The sequence below is a fragment of the Branchiostoma lanceolatum genome, chromosome 5 (genome assembly GCF_035083965.1).
Source record: "Branchiostoma lanceolatum isolate klBraLanc5 chromosome 5, klBraLanc5.hap2, whole genome shotgun sequence".
Lineage (NCBI taxonomy): Eukaryota > Metazoa > Chordata > Leptocardii > Amphioxiformes > Branchiostomatidae > Branchiostoma > Branchiostoma lanceolatum.
This window is the reverse complement of record NC_089726.1, coordinates 16,534,169-16,556,129: the sequence shown is the minus strand read 5'-3', so window position 1 is coordinate 16,556,129 and position 21,961 is coordinate 16,534,169. Positions and strand designations below refer to the sequence as shown.

The window sequence follows — 21,961 nt, the reverse complement described above, 5'->3', positions numbered from 1 at the left end:
CTATAATTTTGTGTAGTTTTGGTAGAGAAGACCTTCAATGACAACGGGCACAGATTATGTTAAATAGAACTTTATTTGCACGATTTATAGATACAAGAAATAATATACAAGACATTTACAAAAACTCTAGAGCTTTAGTCTGTCTACGATAAAAAATTCTTTACACGAGGTCACTAAAAAACAGGAAATTAATGGAGCAAAACCAGCATTTTGCGTGATCTTTGATCGCTGGTCATCAAACGATTTTGAAACATTTAATTTGCATGTCACTCGAGGAAAGAGGTACAATATACATGATTATCTGCACCTTTAAACAGCGAGCCGACAACTCTGATTAAAAACACCATTTTGTTTTGAGAACTCACTTATATGGTTGGTTTGAGGTTTTGTTAAGGCATACATAGTTCAATAGTTAAGGCCCGGATGCAGGGGTTACAAACAATTCGTTTCTATACATCAAAACAAACCATTAAGAAAACAGCTTTGGTATGACTGAAGGGTTGGTCTTGAGTGCCTTTTATGAATATAGGCCTGTAACTTATAACACTATATATATAATAGGTCCAACATGAAACTGTTCTTAAACTACAACGTTAGTTTTTTTTTAATGACAATATTGTTATGAATACAAACTCAAGTTAATTTTGTAAGATTTCCTCACGTATTAACAACGAAATGGACCAATACAATCAGTGACTGAATAGTAGGTCCCATGCTTGTGGTTCATGGGATGATTGCAAAATATCCAGGTCATTCTTTGGACCAAAGAAAGAAGAGAATTAAATTGTTGAATTAAAAACACCTATCCACACACTCGAAAAAAAAAACTGTTTTCAAAATCACCCCTAGATTGCCTAGAGTACCGCCTGTCCACAGCAAAGTCCCCGCTCAGTATTTTTTTCTCTACTCTCTATTCTCGAGTGACCGGAAATGGGACTTCTAGATCTTGTTGATTTTTCTCGTCATATTTTGTTGAGATATACAGCTAGTTGAGATCCATTTTTCTCAGTAAGTTTAAACCTCTCTTACTTTCAAAAATTCTATGTGTTGTTCACTGCTTTCCTTCTACCTGTGCATTATACAGTAAGAGACATGTTCAATAATGAATCACAATGACCCACTTCCTGTTATATCTTCTTCTTCTAAGGCGGCGTGAGGTGTAATAGTGGAGCCAGTTGAATTCAGAGCAGTCGTCATGACCCTGAGCAGGCTGTGTGTTCATTAAAAGCTTTTAGACTAATTTTCCGTAGACCCAGAGAAACTTGGTACACATATGATTTATCGAAAGACAAAATGAACACATCGCGTATTCAAGACATTGATACATTGAATGCAACTGGCCCAGCCACTATCAAACCTAACTCTATCCCAACAACTGTCAAGGAAAAACTGTTCAGAAATGAAAATAAGCGTGTGTTCTAAAGAGATATGTATTATAATTATAACGTCACATGTGGAACTGCAACCGCCTAACATAACAAAAACCAGGAATGGGTCAGGGCTGTTCAATATAAAACAGCTGCAGTGTAGGCCAACAAACCGCTACACTTGTGCTCATCAAAGCATAGAAGGGCCACCATTGTACAGCATTATCAGTAGCGGGTGAAGACAGTGATTGTGCTTTTATTGGTCACAACCAACTGTCCCCCCGGCCCCGATGCAATCCCGAGTGGGTGATTAGCGCGGACAGCGCGGACATACTCGCCCCGATCTGTGTACATCACCACGCGCTGGTTTTGTGAGTCCACCACCATGATGTGACCGGAACTGTCCACGGTGATGCCGCTTGGATGATTCAGGCAGCCACCTCTCAGTCCCGGTCCACCGAACCTTGACATGAACTGTCCGGTCTCGTCATACACGTAGATGAAGTGACGGTTAAAGTCCGACACGAAGATGTTCCCTTTCCCGTTAACGGCGACGCTCGTCGGCGCCACCAATTCTGGCTGCGGACTGACATCCCACAGGAGTTTTCCATCCGGTTTGAAGGCCTGCATCCCACCACTGTAAAAGTCAGACCATGTGACGAAAACGTGGGTTTTGTGTAAGCCAACGGCAATTCCACGGAGCGACCCCCGTGGTACGTCAGGTAGGTCAAAGCTGGCTTTGAGATGGCCTTCCCTACTGAATTGTACCACGGAGTCAGGGCTGGCAGGATACCCAATCATCAAGACCCACAGATGGCCATCCTTGTCGATAGACACATCAGTTGGCGTCTGTGATGGGTACCTTAGCCCTGGTGCATCTGGTGGGAACTGGCACAGGTAAACGCCCTCAATACTGTAGACTTGGAGGCGCCGTTGGGATCGATCAGCCACCCATATCTTGTTGTCGACGGAAACGGCAACTCCATTTGCTCCGCGCAGTTTTCCAGCCCCCGACTCGTCACAAAAGGTGATGTCATCCGCACTGCCGCTCACACCGGCAAGCGCTTCTACAGCTGCAATAAGAAAAGAAGGTAGTTTGTCACAAATTCTAGGAAGTAGGGCGATATCAGTCTTTGTTGTATTCAATCATCCAAAATGCTTCGCTGACTTGTATTGTTTAATGCCTCGCTAGAAATCAGGAAAACGGAGATCAGGAGGAATCGGATGTACTTGGCTACTGGCCCCGTAGGTTTGTCACATGAAGCATGATTTAGCCTGACATTACAGTATCAAATTGTCCTCAAAGTTAAGTTTTATCAATTACAAGGAATTTGAGGTGAAACAAACAATCAAGCATATTGTAGGATCGTTCCTAGGTCCTGGGCAAGCTCCTAAACTGTAGATGTGAAATTTAACCGAAAGTGGGTCTCAGGGAAAATCGTTATTGAACTGCCCTCGTATATGCCAAGATCACTAAGTAATGGCAAACCTTTAGTGTCCGTGGAAAGTGGCCTGATGACATGTGTAGGTCCTGCTGTGTCCACCTCCGCAGTGACTGCGTCAGGAGGACCACGACCATGCGCCTGACCGACCTGTAGAACGGTTATAAGGTGTATTGTGATCACATCACGATTGTTTAACCCTCGTCCTGCTGACGTTCTTTTAAGGTACTTTATTTCATTAATTTGATAATCAGGTAATTTTTCCTTGACTTTTTCTGCGCTGCGGTGGCATTGTTACTTCTGCATTCGGTGCGTTTCGCTGCGGTATGATGCGTTCAGCTGAAAAATACCCCAATCCGTACATATACAGGACCCACATACAGGCTCTGTATATATGTACAGCCTATATATAGGCTTCCCGCAGGACATTAAGACAGCGCAAGAAAAAAAGATGATTTCCAAATCAACCGTTATGTTGAATTGCATTTCCAGAATCTGTCTGATTCGATTTCCACTTGTGTAAAAGCGGGGGACCGGGGCGGTCCCGGTGTGCTTGGCAATAAAACAACGCGAGTTTTAGCAGGGCTGCATTGCACAAATAGTCCAAAGATTATACACAAAGGTAATATAGGAATAGGCGTATATAGGAATGTTGGTCATATTTAATTTTTTTTCCTTTTCCTTCGACTCTAAGAGCAGCATTACAACCACATGAGCATTCCGCTTTCAATGTTTGTAACCAATGATGTATATGTGGTGTTACACCCTGCGCCCTCACCACTGGCTAGGGGACAATGTCGATTGACTGGAACATTTCAATGTATTTCCTGTGTCTTTCTGAAATATTTTTAATATGTAACCATCTTTGAATAACTGAACGACTGTTTTTGCCTTTGACTTCGACACACAAGAAACATTGATGATAAGCTCACCATTCCGGACCACACCGGAAATAATTCAGCACCAAGGACAAGACATAATGCCACCGCAAGGGACAGAAATTATACACTGTAGGATGGCGGCATAAAGAAAACGGGACAAATAGAAAGCCTGACCAAAACGCCTAAAAACACGCCAGAACCTCTGCTTGGAGTGTACCATGAATAAGCTACTACGCCAGAGACAGACATATATTATCAGCACTGACAAAGCACAGACAGTCTACATCAGAGATAGATAATGTCCATAACAGGGCCAAACAATAGTTCATAACATGGAAGGAAAAAGGACACCTAGCAACGTAAAACTGAATTAAAACCAAAACCCAACCATAACAACCATACGTTATCGAGGTGTTTTTTTTTCAAACACCATTACTAGTTGACATTAGCCTTAACTCTATCCTATTTTTTATTTCTTATTCTTTTATTTATCAACATAAGAATATACAGGACACAGGCGATGCTCTCTAGCAAGTAGATAATATCAAACATCGCCTCTGAAAATTGAAACTACAGCTGACACATACAATAACAAAACAATTAAATAACAGTATTTGGGTTGGGTAGTCCAGTACAGACAAGCATATCTTTTCTTTTAAATTGGCATTGACCTGGAAAAGATAAAACCAAATCACTGCTATGGTTATAGCTACTCACCGTGATGACGTCAGCCGACGTCGCAGTCCTCGGTACAGCAGAACTTTGCCAGGGAGCGTCACCGGTGGTGTCTGTTCCTCCAGTGGTTGTCACAGGCTACAAAACAGACATACGAATATTGATTATAGAATACATGTACATATTGTAACACTGATAAACATGGATGACATCATTTCCACAAACCCGTCTCTTTTGGACTGTATATGCAATGTAATGTCTTTTAGAGATGACTCTTTAAAAAAATTCAAACTTCTGCCTTTAAGCTTATTAAAGTTAATGTATTATCATAGCTTGAATCTAGAAGGTCCATACATAATCTATGCCGTTTTATTGTCTTCATTTTTGTCAATCTTTCATCTGTACTCTGTAACACTTATCTATATAGCCGGTATAGCCTTCCTTCGGCATAACAGACCAGCTTCGCTGGCGCTCAGCGCGGCAGCAGCTGGTTATATTACACTGAACGACCTGTAACACCTAACCCTTTCACAACTAGCTGTAAGTATTTTGCTTCATGCCTGAACCATAAAAGTTTTTGTAAGATGTTAAAAGAAGTAATTATAAACGTACAGAGTCATGATGCTGCGGTAGTGAACTGGTGTGCACCAGAAGTACATGTACAGGTACTGAGATGATCAGCGTTGCCATGACAACGGACGCTATGATGATGATGACCTTTCCTTGTCCTTGGTACCAATGACGTAGTTGTTCCCAGATGGAAAGTCTTCCATTCGCTGCGCATTCGAAAAGGAGAGCAAAATGTAGCGCTGTTTTACAGCCTATTTGTTTTGTAAATTCCATTGCAATGTTGAGGGAATCGATAAAAGTCTGGTTTATTAATATTGATGTTTAACAATGATGTTTAACAATGAAAAACTCTTACTATGAATACAACATCGATGGTCTAACAATATAACTGTTAATCGATCTATTTTAGTCTAACGGACCAATAAAGATCCGGCAGCAACCGCAGTTTGAGGCTATGAGGGGCTAGAAACGCTGCACACTGGGGCGCCCGCCGCTAAGTGGAATAAGACCTAAAGATGCTGCAAACATGGGTTGTCTAGTCCTGTGAAAGTGTTAAATTAGGTTTCAATTTTATGATAACGTTGCTTATGTGTTGCTTTTCCATGGTGTTTATGGTGACCGTTCGAAGCGAAATGTTTTATGAATATTCTCCAAGCAGAGCCAGAGGTTTCGGTAGGGGCTAGGAGGCAGACGATAAAATCGCCCCCCCCCCCCCAACGAAAAGTCTGCTTGTAGAATAGTTAATGAGGTAGTTATATTTATAGGAATCGAGTAGGCCTTATGTCACCATACATGCCGTGGGACGGGACACTAACCCTTCATTCTACTGGGCTGTACTAACGTTACCTGGAGGCTGATTCGGACTGTCCATCTGATCGCCGACTGACCCATCGTTCCTTCTCACGGGCCTCGGAGTCTTGGGAACAGTCGGTGCTCGGAGAACGTCGCGGCTCTGAGGTTGTCCGAGACACTGCCCGAACACGTCACCATCCTCATACACGTGTGTGTCAGCCTCCACAGGTTGGACCCCATCGGCGCTTCTCGCAGACCTCGGAGTCTTGGGAACGGTCGGTGCTCGGAGAACGTCGCGGCTCTGAGGTTGTCCGAGACACTGTCCGAACACGTCACCATCCTCATACGCGTGTGTGTCAGCCTCAACAGGTTGGACCCCATCGGCGCTTCCTCCTGCCCTCGGCGTCTTGGGAACAGTCTCCCCGTCGGTCGGATCTGACAGCGTCTGGTCCTGAAATTGTCTTGCTCCATCGGGTGGCTGTCGAACTTGGGCGGGGCCACCTGCTGTTTGACAGAAGCTGCACTGTTATGCAGGACTGTAACATTACTAGTTAACTACAAGTTTATAGCGGGTGTGAACGGCAACCAGGGTAAAATCCTGGACAATGACTATCGCCCGCCATTTTCTTCAAAACAACTAGTATACTGTGATGGTAGAGGGACTTTTGTTAATTTATCTGTTGATGATTTGGCTAATAGGTAATTTTTTCTACCTAAAAAGTTGACCTTTCAAGCCTTAGCTAATATAATAGCTTTGACGATCTAATACTGCTCATTTTCTTTTAGGTTTTGCATTATGAACACAATCACGTATATGCCTGCTTTCATTACTCTAATCCTGAAAAAGAAATATGATTTTGCTGATAAAAATATGATTTATCACAGGAGAATTCGATACGGTGCAAAATCCGTTTTTAAAAAAAAAACGTTATCACTCCGAAGACTACTAAGCCGTCTCATGAGTTTAAAAGTATTGATGGCATTAAATATTAGATTGAACTTAAATGTTACGTGACATATAGAGATTTAGAAACCCATACATTACCAGATATACAAAAATGTACAGTGCATGGAAACATCAATGCCATGTCAACAGGATAATTTCCTCATAACTCTTCATTAATCATTAATCGATAGTTCATCAATCAATAGAATAATGATCTGGATGAATTGATTGGTTTACCATGAACACATGCGACCTATCTCTTTTTAAACTAGAGTTCCACGAATTATTTATCTTCGCCAAATAATCAATGCTTATTATGGATAGTGATTAATATTTACCTGCTTTGATATCACCGCCGTTTGGAAGTTATGAGGGGGGCAGCCTAGATAGGGTTAAAATCATTTGGTGGTACAGGACTAGTATATGTGTCTATCCATCCACTAAATATCATGCAGAACCACGGACAGCTTCTCGAGTTATGTTGGCGACATACAAATACACAAACACACAAAGCCCGCTGCAGTACCGACGGAAAATGCCAGGGAAACTATTTTTGAACTTGACCTCAACCGCTACTCACCTACCAAAAATCATGAAGATCCATTAACGTTTCCGTCACTTTTTTGCCTACATACAAAAACACAAAAATGCAAAGTCCGCTGCAGTACTGTTGAACCATTTTCGAACTTGACCTTCCTTTGCAGAACCGCTACACACCTACCGAAAATCATGAAGATCCATCAAAGGTTTCTCAAGTTATGCTCTTGACATACATACATACAGACCCACCCAACATCTGGAGTAACCGAAAACATAATCTTCTCGGCGAAGATAAATACTTCAAACATAATTTGATAAAAAAAACGTCAAAACATGTTTAATCTACCATTGTAGACTGCTGCAAACATGTGCAACCTTTTGAAGCAAGCCTGTCTGTACAACTAACGTATAGTTTGAAGGCTATTGTCTGTGATATCATTCTGTGGTCTGATGTCCAGTTCTCTGTCATTTTATTCATAACAGCGGGTGAATTTGAGTTTTAGTTAACAAGGCCAAGTTACTTTAGGGAAAGTGGATGCAGTTCACATATTCCCTTAACCCCCTAATTATGGACTAAACTTGAAATATGTATGAATATAGGAGGCGCTTCGATAGGCGTGATATGAGCTCCATCCCCCGTATCTAAAATCGGTCCTGTATAGAGACGAGTGATTTCAAAAGTCTTACATGTCGTCCTACATGTATTTTGAAGCCTTTGAGACCTGTTTGGTCGAGTTTTAAATGGTCTAAGCGTAATGCCTTAGATATTTTTGTACCTTATAAGACGGGAGTATATACTCTATTGGAGCCTTATCTGCAGTACCGCTCCCGGCCGTATCCAGAAAAGTGACAAAGGAGACCGTAAAATTGGCAAAAATTTCGACCTTTTCGGGAATGGGGAAATCACAAAAGACTCGCAAAGGGGTTTGAAGTTTTGAGGCTTATTTGACATTGAACTTGAAACTGCGACCATGATAAACCAGATATTGCGATAGTTTAGACATTTCCCCGAAAATACAATGGGATAGTAGGTCATGAACTATATGTCTCTCTCGCATTTCACCAATAGAAGTGCTCAAGTCTTTGTTACCAGTAAATCAATACTTTCTAATGGACTACCAGATCCAAGTGTCTATCGTACGCGTAATTTATAAAACAAGGAGACATTGAACAAATTGAGCGGTGTTTATGTCTGTTGATCGCTCAATAGATCCATAATTAGCTAATAGCCATATCACATGAATAAATTATGATGATAGCCACCATAGTATTCACTGTTGCATCGTTTTGTCATATTATGATAGATAAGATGCTTAAAACAACTTTCTTTACTATATTATAATATAGATATTTGCAAAACAAGTAACCAGTCAACAAAACACCTCTTGATCCATCGGCGGATGGGATTTATCTGTTCATATAGATTTTTTTTGTAAGATGCAACTATCAGATTAAGAACAATCATTCCACAATAAAGGCGTTAGAGGAGGTTGCTGTGCTCGTCGTGTCGCCCCGGAGGGACACGTTTTCAGGCACACTACCTCCTACATTTCTTCTGCCACTTGTATTATGTATCTGACATTCTGGAAAGAGTGTTAGCTATCTGAATAAACCTATGTTGCTATTTGATTACAATTCGCACCTGGGTCAATACGAAATACGAAACGCTATTGGCTCATGAATATAGGAGTCGCTTCGACAGGCGGCCATGGAGGTTACACAGGCTTCTTCCCCGGGTCTTGAAAATGGCCCTTTATGTCAACTCGCGTGTCTTGAAAACTCTTCAAGGTCCTTCAAAATGAATGTGAAGACGTCTGAATCAGTTTGAGAAAGTTTTCTCTGTCTGTAGGCCAAATGTCTTGCATATTTTCACATTTTTACAAGTTGGAACATTATACCCTATGAGAGCCTTATCTGCAGTACCACACACGGCCGTGTCGAGAAAAATGACAAAGGAGGCCGTCAGATTGCCAAATTTTGGTGTTTTCGGGAATGGGGAAATCGCAGGAGGGTCGCAAAGAGGTTTAAATTTTCCAGGCTTCTTTGACCTTGAACTAGAAACTGTGGCCGTTCTGAAATCTAGATTGATAATATTCAGGACATCTCACAAACGACAGAATTGCATATCGGGTCATTTATGATCATCATCATACATGTATGTTTCCTTTACTCTTTACCAATGGAGGTTCGTGACTCTACTTTTAGCTGAAAATTTTCCGAGAGGCTACTCCAAATTTCAATCCTATTTTCCTAGGTGTTTTTGTCAGGCTTTCTATTTTGTCCCCTTTTCGTTATGTCACCAACTGTGAACATGTTGGCCAAAACTTTGGCTCCAGAGAATAGGATCGGAGGGGATACCGAACAAGAGCGAGAGCCAAACAGCGACTTCTGAACACTGTGGCCGTGTGATATTGGGATTCTTTTGGTTCTCAGTTTGTATCATGGGTAAAAACATTAAGCAGCTATACTACAAGCTCCGTCTTAAATGATGGATATAAATCAAACCCTTTTACTTTATGCAGCGGCGTAAAGCAATCGTCTTTTTCTATATTTATAATTGCGGTTGAAGTTGTTAGCCATAGAATTACGCCCCAATAAGAACCTGACTGGTCTTTCAACTGTGTGAAAATATATTTTGCTTTATGTATAATGGAGATCCCAAGAAATAGGCAGAAAAGGTATTTACAATTCAGTCGAAAACATTAATGGTAAAGATCTCTACATTTTCACCCTTGCCATTAAACAATTCCTGGGTATCAAAACCATATTTCATCCCAAGCTGGAATACTGCCTTGTTCCCTGCATAATTCTATTCACCCATCTTTAGCAACTAACGTTACTCTATAACCTTTCTTTTCTTAAAATCTGCAGAAAGATAAGAATTGCTCTGGCAGTGATTGCATGCCATAATTTTGGAACTTACCTGATGGTAAATCTGCTCCATATATTGGGTTCAGTGGTATGTGGTTGTGGTCTTGCTGTCGAATATTGTGGTACTCATTTACCCTTCTTCCATCGCTGTGTCCGGAGTGATGGCGTGGCATCCTCGGAGTTTGTACGGAGTGATGGTGCGGCATCTTCGTGACCTTAACGGAGGGAAGAGGAGGAATCTCCAGGGTCTGATCGTCGAAGTTTTCTTGGGGGATGGTTTCTCCGTTCCTGTTGCCGTGTCTGCTGTGATGTTGCTCCTGCATGCCTGTGAGACGTGGGAGCAGATTGTCGACAGGGACTGGTTTTTCATCCCTTACCGTCGTGCAGACTTCTGTGGGGCAGGCGCACTTGCAGGTGCCTCGGTTTTTGTCTGCCAATGTATCCGCCATTTCAGACCACAGCAAACCTCACTACTGTTCGCCAAGGTGGGCTCTACACGAAAACGCCTGAATAATATCTGATTGTCTGGACGTTGGACATTATGGTATTTCACAATTTACACATTTTGTGTGTTCAAAGCACTTAGGAATTTTCTCATTTACAACATGCTATGATCACTTTATGCATATAAAAGGCTCCGGGCCGACTCTTTATTGCGCTGTACAATGTATACAGTAGCATAGTAACTTATAGTGTGAGTTTCATTTTATCACTTTACCAATGTTTTTCTTTAAGACCTTGGTTTTGCTTTGTGGGTACGAGTCAATGAAACAAAGAACAAGTTTGATTTCAGGCCTCTAAGCGGCTTTCTTATGGTACTGCAGTGTAACTTTCATTTTGTGAGTGACAGGTAGCTTTTGGGCCGTGGAATAAATGTTGTTGGCTTGGACTCTCTAGCAGCTTTCCTTGGAACTGCAGGCTTGTGAAGTTCATGGCTGTATGACTAAGCCGAGGAACTCCACAGGCTTGGTGGTATGATATCTAAGTGGTATGATATCTAAGTGGTATGATATCTTAGTGGTATATCTTAGTGGTATGATATCTGAGTGGTATGATATCTTAGTGGTATGATATCTGAGTGGTATGATATCTTAGTGGTAAATGGTGGGAATTTCATACTTTACACAAGTTTGTTAGGTTGAAGTGAACAACAATAGACATAAATCATGTAAATTTGGCCATTATAAGCATTATCAATGAGGAAATGGTATGGTACCTTTCTGAAGAATCATAGAACTTAAGTACTTGCAATGTGATATTGGAAAAGGCAATAATGATATTATCTAAATTATGATAATTGGAACCTTCTTTGCACGATTAATGAAAAAAGGCTAAACTACCTCAGAGTCTATGGTAAATGATGGTCACCATTTCCATTATCATAGTTGTGAAGGTATGGGTCATGGAACTCGTTTTAAAAAGTTGCTTTGATGCTATGTTTATCCATGTACCAGATGACTTCTGTTTTTGTATCATTGTACTACTGGAGAGTATCACAATGACAGTAAATCTAAAAGGTTTGAAAGCTTGGTTTTTGTCATAAACAAATATTCACTTCAACAATACACACACATACAAACATAAACAAACACAAATTGCGGACATGCCTTTTCAATTTATTTGAAAGATGCAAAAGTACAACAAATGGTATCAAAAGCGAGAGCAGCACTGCATAAAACACACAGCTTCAAAACTTACTAGTATACCAGCTCTGATACAAACGTAGCAAGCACACAGAATAATTCATTTATATCTCATTGCACTAACGGATGCCCTGCCGTAACACACACACAGACAAACTGCATCCCATCATCACTGGCCGTATATGATTTCCTGATTATTGGTAGAGAAATATAGGTGACAACGGTTTGACGTATAAAACATGGAAGGCACAACGTGGTCCTATGTATCAAGTCTAGTACCAGGGGAAGCCCAGCTCTTCACTCCATCGCTCGTTGGAAGATGGCTGACGCTCGGAGGAGTGCCATGATTCCTGGGGGGACACAACCAAAGAACCAGATGAGCGCTGGCCTGTTAGCATTAGGACTTTAGCCTGAGTGTCATCCTGTTTAGTTACTGTTCTGTGAAGGCAGAGCCTGTAACTAAACAGGATGACACTCAGGCTATTAGGACTTTTGTACACAATAACATGGTGCTAGAACTTTATTGAAAATTGCAACAAGACAATACACAGTGGAGTGCCAGGCAGACAAGCTGAAGTTGCAGACCACTCAACATTACAAGTAGAAGCTGTAACATTAAGAGCCAGGCAAGTTTCTCAATCAAGACTTTTCACCTGATTTGTTGGCTGAAAATTATCATTGTGTTAACAATAATAGAGTAAATATAGTTGTTGACATAATGAAACTTTGGTTGGACAAACCTTGGTGTGTTTTGCAGCACATTCCACGCAGGCACAGGCCTCGTGGACCAGCACATCCTTGCTCAGGGTCCGTCCACGGCAGTTGAACTGCTCCTCCACAAAGCTGGTCTTGGTGGGCTTGCAGGTCTCGGGGCAGCGAAGCACCTGGCGGACGGTCTGGCAGTTCTGGAAACTGGGGGATGGGTGCTTCACAAACTGCCTCTCCGGCTTACAGCCTAAAACATGCAAAACCACAAATATCTCTTAAAATGTGAATTGACAAAATGTGATAAATGTCATCAACAGAACAATTTTCCAGCATATTTCAAAGGTGAAAGGTAAAGGTAGTCCCATAGCCCTTTGAGGCTGTAGAGTCAGTGGGTTGTTATCCACTGTGTCTAGGGAGCGGTATTGGAAGGAGGAGCTAAACCCTCTCCTTCAACCGCCTTTCACCTCCCCGACCGAAGTCAGGTACCCATTTTTACACCTGGGTCAAGTCAGGAAAGTCGTATTTAGTGCCTTTCCAAAGGGCATAACGTCGGGGTCATGTCACACCCTACTCCAACACAACTCACAACTTGCATTGAGTGATATTTGTGAAACTGTCCTAGAACCAAGTTTTCTTTTAACCATACTATTCATACATCATTTCAATCCACAGAGTGTACAGAGACCACAAAGTACAAAGGCTCAAATACAAGTTAAAGTCGTTAATCTGTAGTGTTTCAGTATGATTGAATGACTGACCACAGTTGGTGCACTGCCTCTGCTCGCGCTGCGGCTGGCAGAAGCGGTTGGAGGCAGGGTTGGCGTTGCGAGTAGGCCTCTCGCGCCACTGGCTGCCCATCTGGCAGCTGTTAGCGTTACACTCCGACCACTCCTTCCATGACCCCGCGGGAACACACTCTGTTGAACAGTAAAATAGACATGTTGGAGAGAGAACTACATGTACTGGTAGATATATATGTTATGTACAACATGTATGACAGGAAATTATGAAGTTGTTGATTCACCACACAATAGTTACAAAACATTAGAAGCCTAGGATATTTGGAGTAATCTCACCTGCTGATGTTTCAGTGTCTGTCAGACACCTTCTTCAGAGCTTCTGACTGGAGTACTGCTTAAAAGCTCTGAAGAAGGTGTCTGACAGAAACGTCAGCAGGTGAGATTACCTACATGTATATTGTGTTAAAAAAGAAACTCCAAACATTCTATGTTCTACCAACCTGATGAAACTATTTTCGGAAGATTGGTGGAAGCCTATTTTTAGGGACCAAACTGAATATCTTCTTTTACCATTCCTACATTTTTTGTCGCTGTTTCACCTACCTGAGTCAGAGGTGACCTCCACCTCAGTTGAGGACTGCTCCACAGACCAGGGACTCAGCTCCAGGGACCACTGGGAACTAACCTGCCAAACACAGTCATATGTGACAATGAGAAAACAATCATTATCAAGTATCGTGCCTTCAATATGTGACTGTTATCATTCTATACAGGTACCACACAGGATTTAAGTTTTACTAGTCACCTGTAAACTGCATCTAACTCACTATCTGATATAGGTTACTCCAAGACAGGCTACAAGATGAAGGCTTTTGGTAACAGGCACAGATTTAAACACTTAGGTCTTTGGAGTACTCTAGATCTCTACCTTCAACCTACTAAGATCATAAGCTATTTGGCACCAAATTTGTATAGGTAAAGTTAAGCAGCAGGGAGAAGCTACCATCTCATGCCCTGTATAAATATCAGGCAGACTATCTGATGTTAAGTACATGGGCTAAAAGATTAAGGCTTTTGACAATGTGTACAGACACACTGCATGTTTAGTAATATATTGTGTTTGTTATAATTACGACTCCAGGAAGAGTAGTGAAGTCTGTATCATGTACTGTTATTAATGGAGATCTTTCAAATCAACAAAAGAAAACAACACACTACACACTCACTATCCAGTTTAACGTCTAAAAATGAAACAAACAATGAAATGCCTGGGTACATACCCCACGAGACTCATGAGACCCATGAGACCCATGAGAGTTCTCCTCACTGGAGACTCCGTCGACCTGCCATCTCTGCTGCTGGTTCTGGTGACAGTCCACAGTAACCTGGATCTCACTGTTGGTCACATGCTCCGAGCTGACTTCCTCAACCTGGGGAACCACAACAATGTACTTGAACCTTTAGCACACTGAAGAAGCCGTTTGACACCCAATACCCTATCGGTTACAGAGTTAGGCAGCAGGGAGAAGGTTAAGATGGGAGAATTTTGTGACTTTTATGGTTTAATTGAATATACACATCATTGCTAAGATTCAAGCTGACATTTTCCCTATAATTTTACTTTTGTTGTAGAGCGGCCTCAAGACTGTGAGATGGCCGTTAGAAGTCTACATCAACATCTACAAACATAATTCCACCAGGGCACATAATTCCGCCACCATGAAAAGATACGTCCAAACAGATCTGAAACCCAACTTCCCTGGGTATAATGCACTCCTGTATATCTAAACTTTCATATATGTGGGCGTTGCACTAGAGATCTTTCAAACCCATTGTTCTATCAGTCATATCTAGTTGAGGGGGGGGGATTTGCGCTTACTGGGAAACGAAACATATTAACTACATGTATTGAATGCTTTCATTTATTTGTTTAACTTTTGGGTATATAAGTATATAACTGTATAGATTATATTCCTTTCTTGTCTGATGGCGCGTTAATATAAGTTGTATGAACTTGAGTGCGTTGCCATGTTGTCTGTATTTGTTATTTATGTTGTTTGATAAAAAAACAAACATTGTTTTCAAAGTGGCTTATTTATGTAACCTGTCGGATTAATGTTAATAGAGGTTACATGTAATGTTCAGCTCACCTCCACGTGGACGGTATCATGGCGGATTGGCTGCCCGGACGACACGCACTTGTTGGGCTTGTACCAGACGAGCTGGTTGTGCAGAATGTGGCGCACCACCCAGTCCTCCGCAACCACCTGCAGCCAGGAGCCGGAGGCACGCTGACGGTGCTGCACATCAAGATCTGTCGGGCAATACGAGGGGGCAAGTTCACAGGTGGGTACAAGATAGCCTTCATACAAGATAGCCTTCATATACATGTACTTAAAATGCTCACAGTACTCTCCCCTCATCACTCCTCACTACTAGGACCTGACAAGTCCCATCTAAACAACATCCAGCATCAGCACCCCCGTCAGTGTGGCAGAATATTCAACAAGTTGAAGTTGGCAACCTATCCCCAAAGAAGAAGAAGAAGGGCTCAGAAAGATATCTCTGGGGCATTTTCACATTTTTCTTTTCAACACTGTTTATCAACATTTTCTGTAGTATTTGTAGAATCTGATTTTATTCATATTTCATCACTTTCTTTGATTTTATACTGTACATCACTTTCATGTACTCTAGATAAATCCAGAAATGAAATTTACCACATGCCTCTCGCTCAGATTTTGTGAGGCGGAGAGAGAGAAGAGGGGCAAAGCTGGAGCCCTGAATTGCAGCGTATAGGAGGTGGGTATGATAGATGGATTAAACAAAAAACAGTTTAAAACAGGCACCAAAGGCGTCCGCGCAGACCAAACTTTTTGGACTTGCCTAACATTTTCGTACTACTTTTTTTTGCCTTATTTCTACAGGTTCATCGCAAAGACTTACCCAGATGAACCATGTCGCGGTGGTGTTCGTCAGAGCTCTGGTGAGGGTGGAACTGCTCCTGCAGCTTGTGTTCGTTGATGTTCACGTCACCACTGGTCGCTGTCACTGTCAGCTTCACCTGGCAGGTAACAAAGGTGAAAGGTTAAAGCCTAAAGGAACAGCCTTGTGGGAGAACATCTCTCCAGAGGTAAAATCATTCTGAAGAAAACAACATATGTAATAGATGTGACACAAGGAGCAGTTTAGTTATTTATATTTCATTTAATCTAGCATGTAAGTGGACTCCAGGTAGAATAGTGTTTCTACATGTAACACTCTCTCTCTCTCTCTCTCTCTCTCCAATTTTACATCTTTTGTTCCCCATCATATGGGGGTTGGACGTGCTTGCACATGGATGGGGAAGCCCCAGAACTCCTCATCAAGTGCAAGGCTTTTTGTAGCAAGGGTTTTTACAGCTGGATGCCCTTCCTAACGCCAACCCAAACCCTACTGCTGGGCTTAGGACATGGGAGAATATGTGTTGTGCCTTTCCCAAGGGCACAACGTCTGGGTGCATGTCCGGACATGTCTGGGTACTCCACTGGGGATTGAACCTCTGCCACTATGCCACAGACGCCACACACTAATGGCAATCTTAATAAAACAAACAAACAAGCAAACAATACCATGTTGGGAGCTGGCTTGTGCCACAAGCTCTGCAGTTTCAGGTTGGTGTCGATGTGAGGTAGGGGGCGCTGATGATGATGCACACACATGTGGGACGGAGCCTGGACCAGGATGGGGGAGGAGACGGGCCGCACCTCCACCTTGTGCACAACCGTCATCTTACGATGGATCTTATCTGTAAACGTCAACAGATGCCAAGTTGGAATACTGTTTGACAGTCTTCAAATTGATCATAGCTGGACCAGTGGTAACAGAATTTTGTAGCACTTTCATTTGACTTCTCCTTGTGAAGCAAATTGCACCATGCATTACTAATAGATAGTTCAATATGAAATAAAAGACACATGATTTGTAGATTTTTCAATAGTCATGTTCGCCTTTGATTGTACGTGACAAGCTTCTGTATCTGTGACTATATACTAGTAGCCAGTATAACCGCCATTCAGCATAACACTGTGAACAGCTTTGCAGGAGCATGGCGCAGCAGCAGCTGGTTATATTTCACTGAACGACTTTTCACACCTAACCTTTGCACATCTAACTGCAAGTGTTGTTTCAAGCTATTTAGTGAGGACTTAGTGGCATCGAGTTGCACTCTACCATAGTTCTAGGGAAAGACGAGTTTACCTGGAGACAGTCTCATGGCAGTGCGGGTGGTGCCGTACTCGATGGTGATATTGTCGGTGCCGGTGAATGCCCTGATGGGAGTGTACTTGATGGTCTGCAGGGCCTGCTTGACCATCTCAGCTGGCCCGGACACACAGATGTTGGTGGGGATGCGCTGGTGCACGCCCATGTGGTCGATGAATGTACGCAGGCCGTCGGGGGCGGTGTACGTGACCAGGCCGTGAGCAGCGTGGATTGTCATGTGCAGGATACCTGTGTGTGACGGAACACAATTATGACATACAACAAAATGAGTCCAAGAGCTATCTTACATTAAAAAATCCTGACCATACATGTAGCATGATCAGAAAAGATATCAAAACCAGAAGTCCTGTTGCAGTACCACTGAAAGCTGCTAGAATCTAATAATTTCTTCATTTTGCTAACATCTACCAATATGCAAGAAATCCATCTACAACTTCTTTAGTGATACTGTTCACACACAAACAACCAAACAACCAAACAAACAAACAAACAAACCCCAAAACATAGCTTCCTTAATTGGTAATATTAAAACTGCCTGAAGTTGATTCTATAATGCCTCACAAATTTTCAGTTCTCTTTACAAAGACATGGTACCGGTAGTTTGAAAGTAAGAAAAACTGGAAACAATGATGGGTGCTAAACGACACCGACCATTCAGAGACTCCTCGTTGCTGAGGTCATCAGGGATGAGGTTGATGTCGACTGTCTGACCCTGGTTAGTCTGGCTCCTCTCCTTACTCAGATGGAAGTTACCGTTGGTGGCCCAAGGGTCCACACATTGCCCAGACGTCTGGTAGGCCCAGACTGTCAGTAGGTCTGACGGGACATCAGAGTTGTCCTTGAACATACTGATCTGTAGGTCCAGAATAAGAACACACTTGTGGTTAATGACAGATTGTCTCTAGCTGCAAACATGTAAGAGTATTGTGAGGGATAAACTGTGAAGTGTTATATAAACATCTTTTAGTTCAATTTTTCAGGCAACGTTTGAGTGTAGAACTTATATCTTTCCTCTCTATTTTGGCATGCATTTTTGCTTGTAATTTCTTGCCAAGTATAATTATTTTTCTCTACTTTCACACAACCTCCCTTTTATCATTATCATCTTTTCAGGTGTATCCCTTACTCCTCTTCTAAGAGAAAAGAGAAGAGAGACAGCATACCTGAATGCCCAGGTGGCAGAAGTCAGTGGCCCTGACTCCATTCTTGAAGTGGACCTTGACTGTGCGCAGGTGCTCGTTGCACTCCTCTACAGAAGTGCATGTGAACTCTGGGGCCTCCACACTTTCAGCCTGGACTGTAGCAAGCTGGGAGAGAGGATACATGTCTTATGGTTGATTTCGCTCATAGAATTATACATTCAAAATTTAATGTAGCATCACCATTAACTTACAGTACATGTGCATCAGTTGCATCAGTGCTGCCACATTTTGATGGCAAAAGACCTAAAAAGATATGGATTTGGAAAGGTGTGATAGCTGCATCCCTTCTGAATGCCATATCTTCTCTCAACAATCATGGTTTTAGCCAGAAAAAGAATGTGCATTCTGTCACTGTTCACACGATTGGTGCTGTCCTGGGTGCTGAATGATGACACCACTAACATTTGGATTTTTAACACGGAATGGCAAACCAACGAAACAAAGACTTAACTATATAAATCTGCATAAAAGTTCACACACTCAGACTTGTATCTATCATAATCACAATAACCATCAAGGATTGTCTTTAGCTATGATTTGGAACATTGTTATCAAAGCCATGACAATCAGAAAGTTCCCTTACATGGTCCTCCATGACCTTGAAGTTGAGACGCAGGTTGACATCAGTGAGCTCGGAGCGGATGTAGATGTCGTTGATAGGGACAGACTCCGCATCAGAATCAAAGTAGTAAAAGAGGTTCCTACAGAACAAACACAATAGGTCAATTGTCAAGACTATGAGATACATGAGATAATGAAAGCAACAAAAAATGGTACACTGATTTTAATCTTCTAGCATTGCTTGAAAACAGTTGCTACAGACTGCAATACACATAAGAATGGTCAAGTGGCTTTGATAGCAGATACGAGATCAAGAGGTCACAGGTTTAATTCCTGGCATTCCTGCCTAGATGCTGTGTCCTTGGGAAAGGCACTTTACACAACTTTCCTCACTCTAACCCGGTTTGAAAATGGGTACTTGACGACTTACGTTGGACAGGTAAAAGGCAGTGGAAAAAGAGCAATGAGCTCCGCCTTTCAATACCGTGTCCTAGACACAGTGGATTTCAAAAGCCAACTGCCCCTATATATATGGTCTCAAAAGGCTATGGGACTACTTTTACCTTTACAAATAACTATATTGCAATACACAAAAAGTTCACACAGCACAATATTTTAGACATACCTTGGGATGAGGCTGATGGGAGCGTTGGTGCGGGACTGGACGTGTACAGGGATGTCCATGTCAGTCACGGGGCGTTCCTGCCTGTCCTCCTGGCTAGCGCAGGAAGAGGGCGCTTCTTCAGAGACAGAGATGTGGATCATGCTGGTCCAGTCCTGACACTGCTTGTTCAGCCAGTAGGGCGGGAGAACGCGGGGCCACCATGTCCAGGCCTTGGTGGGGAACGGGTACCAGAAACGTGGGTACCTGGGAGGGACGACAAAGGTGGACAGAATGCAAATTTAGTCACAGCCAACATTATGTCTGCTTTCAACAAAAATGACAAATCCATCAAATCTTCATCATGGCACTAAATTTTCAGTTGTAAAGCATGCTAACTGAACAGTAACAATCAAATGTATATTTAGAAGAGTTATAAACCCATACTCAAATCTGTTCCTCAGTCCTGCACACCTAGTGTGATTTGTTTACATGCTCTAGGTTACTAGTATGCAATTGGATTTGAAAAAAAGAGATTTTTCTCTCAAGTTAAATGAAACTGTCTTTTTTTTTGTTATCGTTATTGTTATTGTGTGGCCTGACTACTCTCTCTTCGCAGCCATGGGCTGAATTGCAAGGAGCTTACAATAGGCGGGGTTAGATCGCAAGGATCTGGAGCGGCTGCCATTCTGCGCTAACTCAAGTGACCTCAATATGACAAATGCCCCATATGCGGCCATAAGACTGTATGTTCTGAACCACTCACACCAGGAAGGACCCCTACTCTTTTGATAAGTGCAGTGGATTCTTTAACGTGCTTGAGCTTTGACTCTCTTCAAACATGAGATGGATGTAGCTTCGTATATTTCGTATATTTGAGATGTTGGGCATGTCTTACCATGCAGGCCAGATGACAGGGTGGTTCGGGTCCTCGGACAGAGCCTGGTCCTCCTCGCTGGGGAACATCCAGGTGGTGGGGGGCAGGTCCCAGTTGGGCGGAGTCGGCCACTGCTCGCACCACGGCACAAACACCATGCTGGACACAGCCTTCTGCACCGACGCCAGGTCACCTGGGGGAGGGGGGCAGTCGTGTTGTAAGTATATTGTATATGATATGTTGTACTGTAACACTTGCTAGTAAATAATTAAGTATATTGTTTAATCCTTCAGTGTCTGCCAGGTTAAAAACTGGAAAATATTAGTACATGTACGTTGATGAAGGTTAGACATCCAGGTAATAAGTTACGCCAAATGACAATTACTCAAGCAACTGTATAAACAGTAATTTGTACATGTACATCACAGTACATGTGTCCAAAACTCAGTTTCCTGCTTCTACATTTGACTTAATAACCAAACTGAAATTTTTACATTTTGTGCAAACTACAAATCAATAAGTATAGATTCCGAATAGATGCACATGCACAGACACACACAGACACACACATACACACACAGACATACACACACACACACACACACACACACATACATACACACACACACACACACGTACACACACACACACACACACACCATTCCTTAGCCAATATTATTTCAGTCTACACATGTGCGGTGAACTGAAACTCACCAGAGAAGGACAGAGTTGGGCGGCCGTTGTTGGAGTACTGGAAGTGGTGGTGCTTGTAGTGTTGGTAAAAGTCATCATCCTTTGTCAGCTCCTGTCTCTTGGTCTCAGTACTGGTGTGGACATCATCCTGCAACAGTGAAGATAAGACATGATACATTATTGATAACGATCATGATCTTTGAAAAACAAAAGGTGTAAAACATCTTATACTGTTATAGTATGTAATTACTACTACTATCAGTAGCATGATGTTAGCTGATGATGTTTTGTATACATAGTTCTATATACTGTAGAACATGTGGGAAAAGCACAGCAGAATGTGAAATATTGATTCATACAAGTCATTTGCTTCACTTGTTTCTCTGTGCATTTTTTAAAGTTCGTTCATTCATTCATTCATTCATTCATTCATTCATTCATTCAATTGTTCCTTCATGCATTTGCTCGTTTGTTTTCTCATTCATTCATTCAGACTAAAATCTTCAGCTTTTTTTTCCACAATTAGATAAAATTCTTGAATAAACTACAAGAAGTTGAACCAAACAGTGTGCTTTCCCTTAGATCCTAC

The 21,961-nt window shown here is 42.1% G+C and overlaps 2 protein-coding genes across 6 annotated transcripts in view; both read right to left on the bottom strand.

Moving 5' to 3' along the window:
- Positions 1-85: 85 nt before the first annotated feature.
- On the bottom strand, positions 86-10,533 carry LOC136435888 (uncharacterized). The gene is made up of 6 exons (XM_066429600.1): positions 10,137-10,533; positions 5,782-6,228; positions 4,978-5,141; positions 4,408-4,503; positions 2,857-2,959; positions 86-2,440 (listed from the first exon to the last, which is right to left on the bottom strand). The coding sequence occupies exons 1-6, from the start codon at positions 10,531-10,533 to the stop codon at positions 1,593-1,595; spliced, it is 2,055 nt and encodes a 684-aa protein (XP_066285697.1). The 3' UTR covers positions 86-1,592.
- A 1,146-nt stretch (positions 10,534-11,679) lies between these two features.
- The window catches only part of LOC136435459 (uncharacterized), a 39,635-nt gene continuing 29,353 nt past the window's right edge, over positions 11,680-21,961 (bottom strand). For 4 of the 5 annotated variants that reach the window (XM_066428978.1, XM_066428983.1, XM_066428980.1 and 1 more), the window contains 15 exons: positions 21,394-21,520; positions 20,701-20,872; positions 19,827-20,069; positions 19,224-19,341; positions 18,602-18,745; positions 18,090-18,291; positions 17,415-17,666; positions 16,787-16,962; positions 16,122-16,239; positions 15,326-15,489; positions 14,458-14,605; positions 13,779-13,865; positions 13,194-13,352; positions 12,468-12,682; positions 11,680-12,077 (listed from right to left, as the gene is read on the bottom strand). In XM_066428978.1, the coding sequence (XP_066285075.1) occupies positions 12,000-12,077; positions 12,468-12,682; positions 13,194-13,352; positions 13,779-13,865; positions 14,458-14,605; positions 15,326-15,489; positions 16,122-16,239; positions 16,787-16,962; positions 17,415-17,666; positions 18,090-18,291; positions 18,602-18,745; positions 19,224-19,341; positions 19,827-20,069; positions 20,701-20,872; positions 21,394-21,520 (2,403 nt within the window). In that variant the 3' untranslated portion in view covers positions 11,680-11,999. Of the gene's footprint in view, positions 12,078-12,467; positions 12,683-13,193; positions 13,353-13,778; positions 13,866-14,455; positions 14,606-15,325; positions 15,490-16,121; positions 16,240-16,786; positions 16,963-17,414; positions 17,667-18,089; positions 18,292-18,601; positions 18,746-19,223; positions 19,342-19,826; positions 20,070-20,700; positions 20,873-21,393; positions 21,521-21,961 lie in introns of all 5 variants that reach the window. The other variant, XM_066428979.1, reaches the window with a different exon arrangement.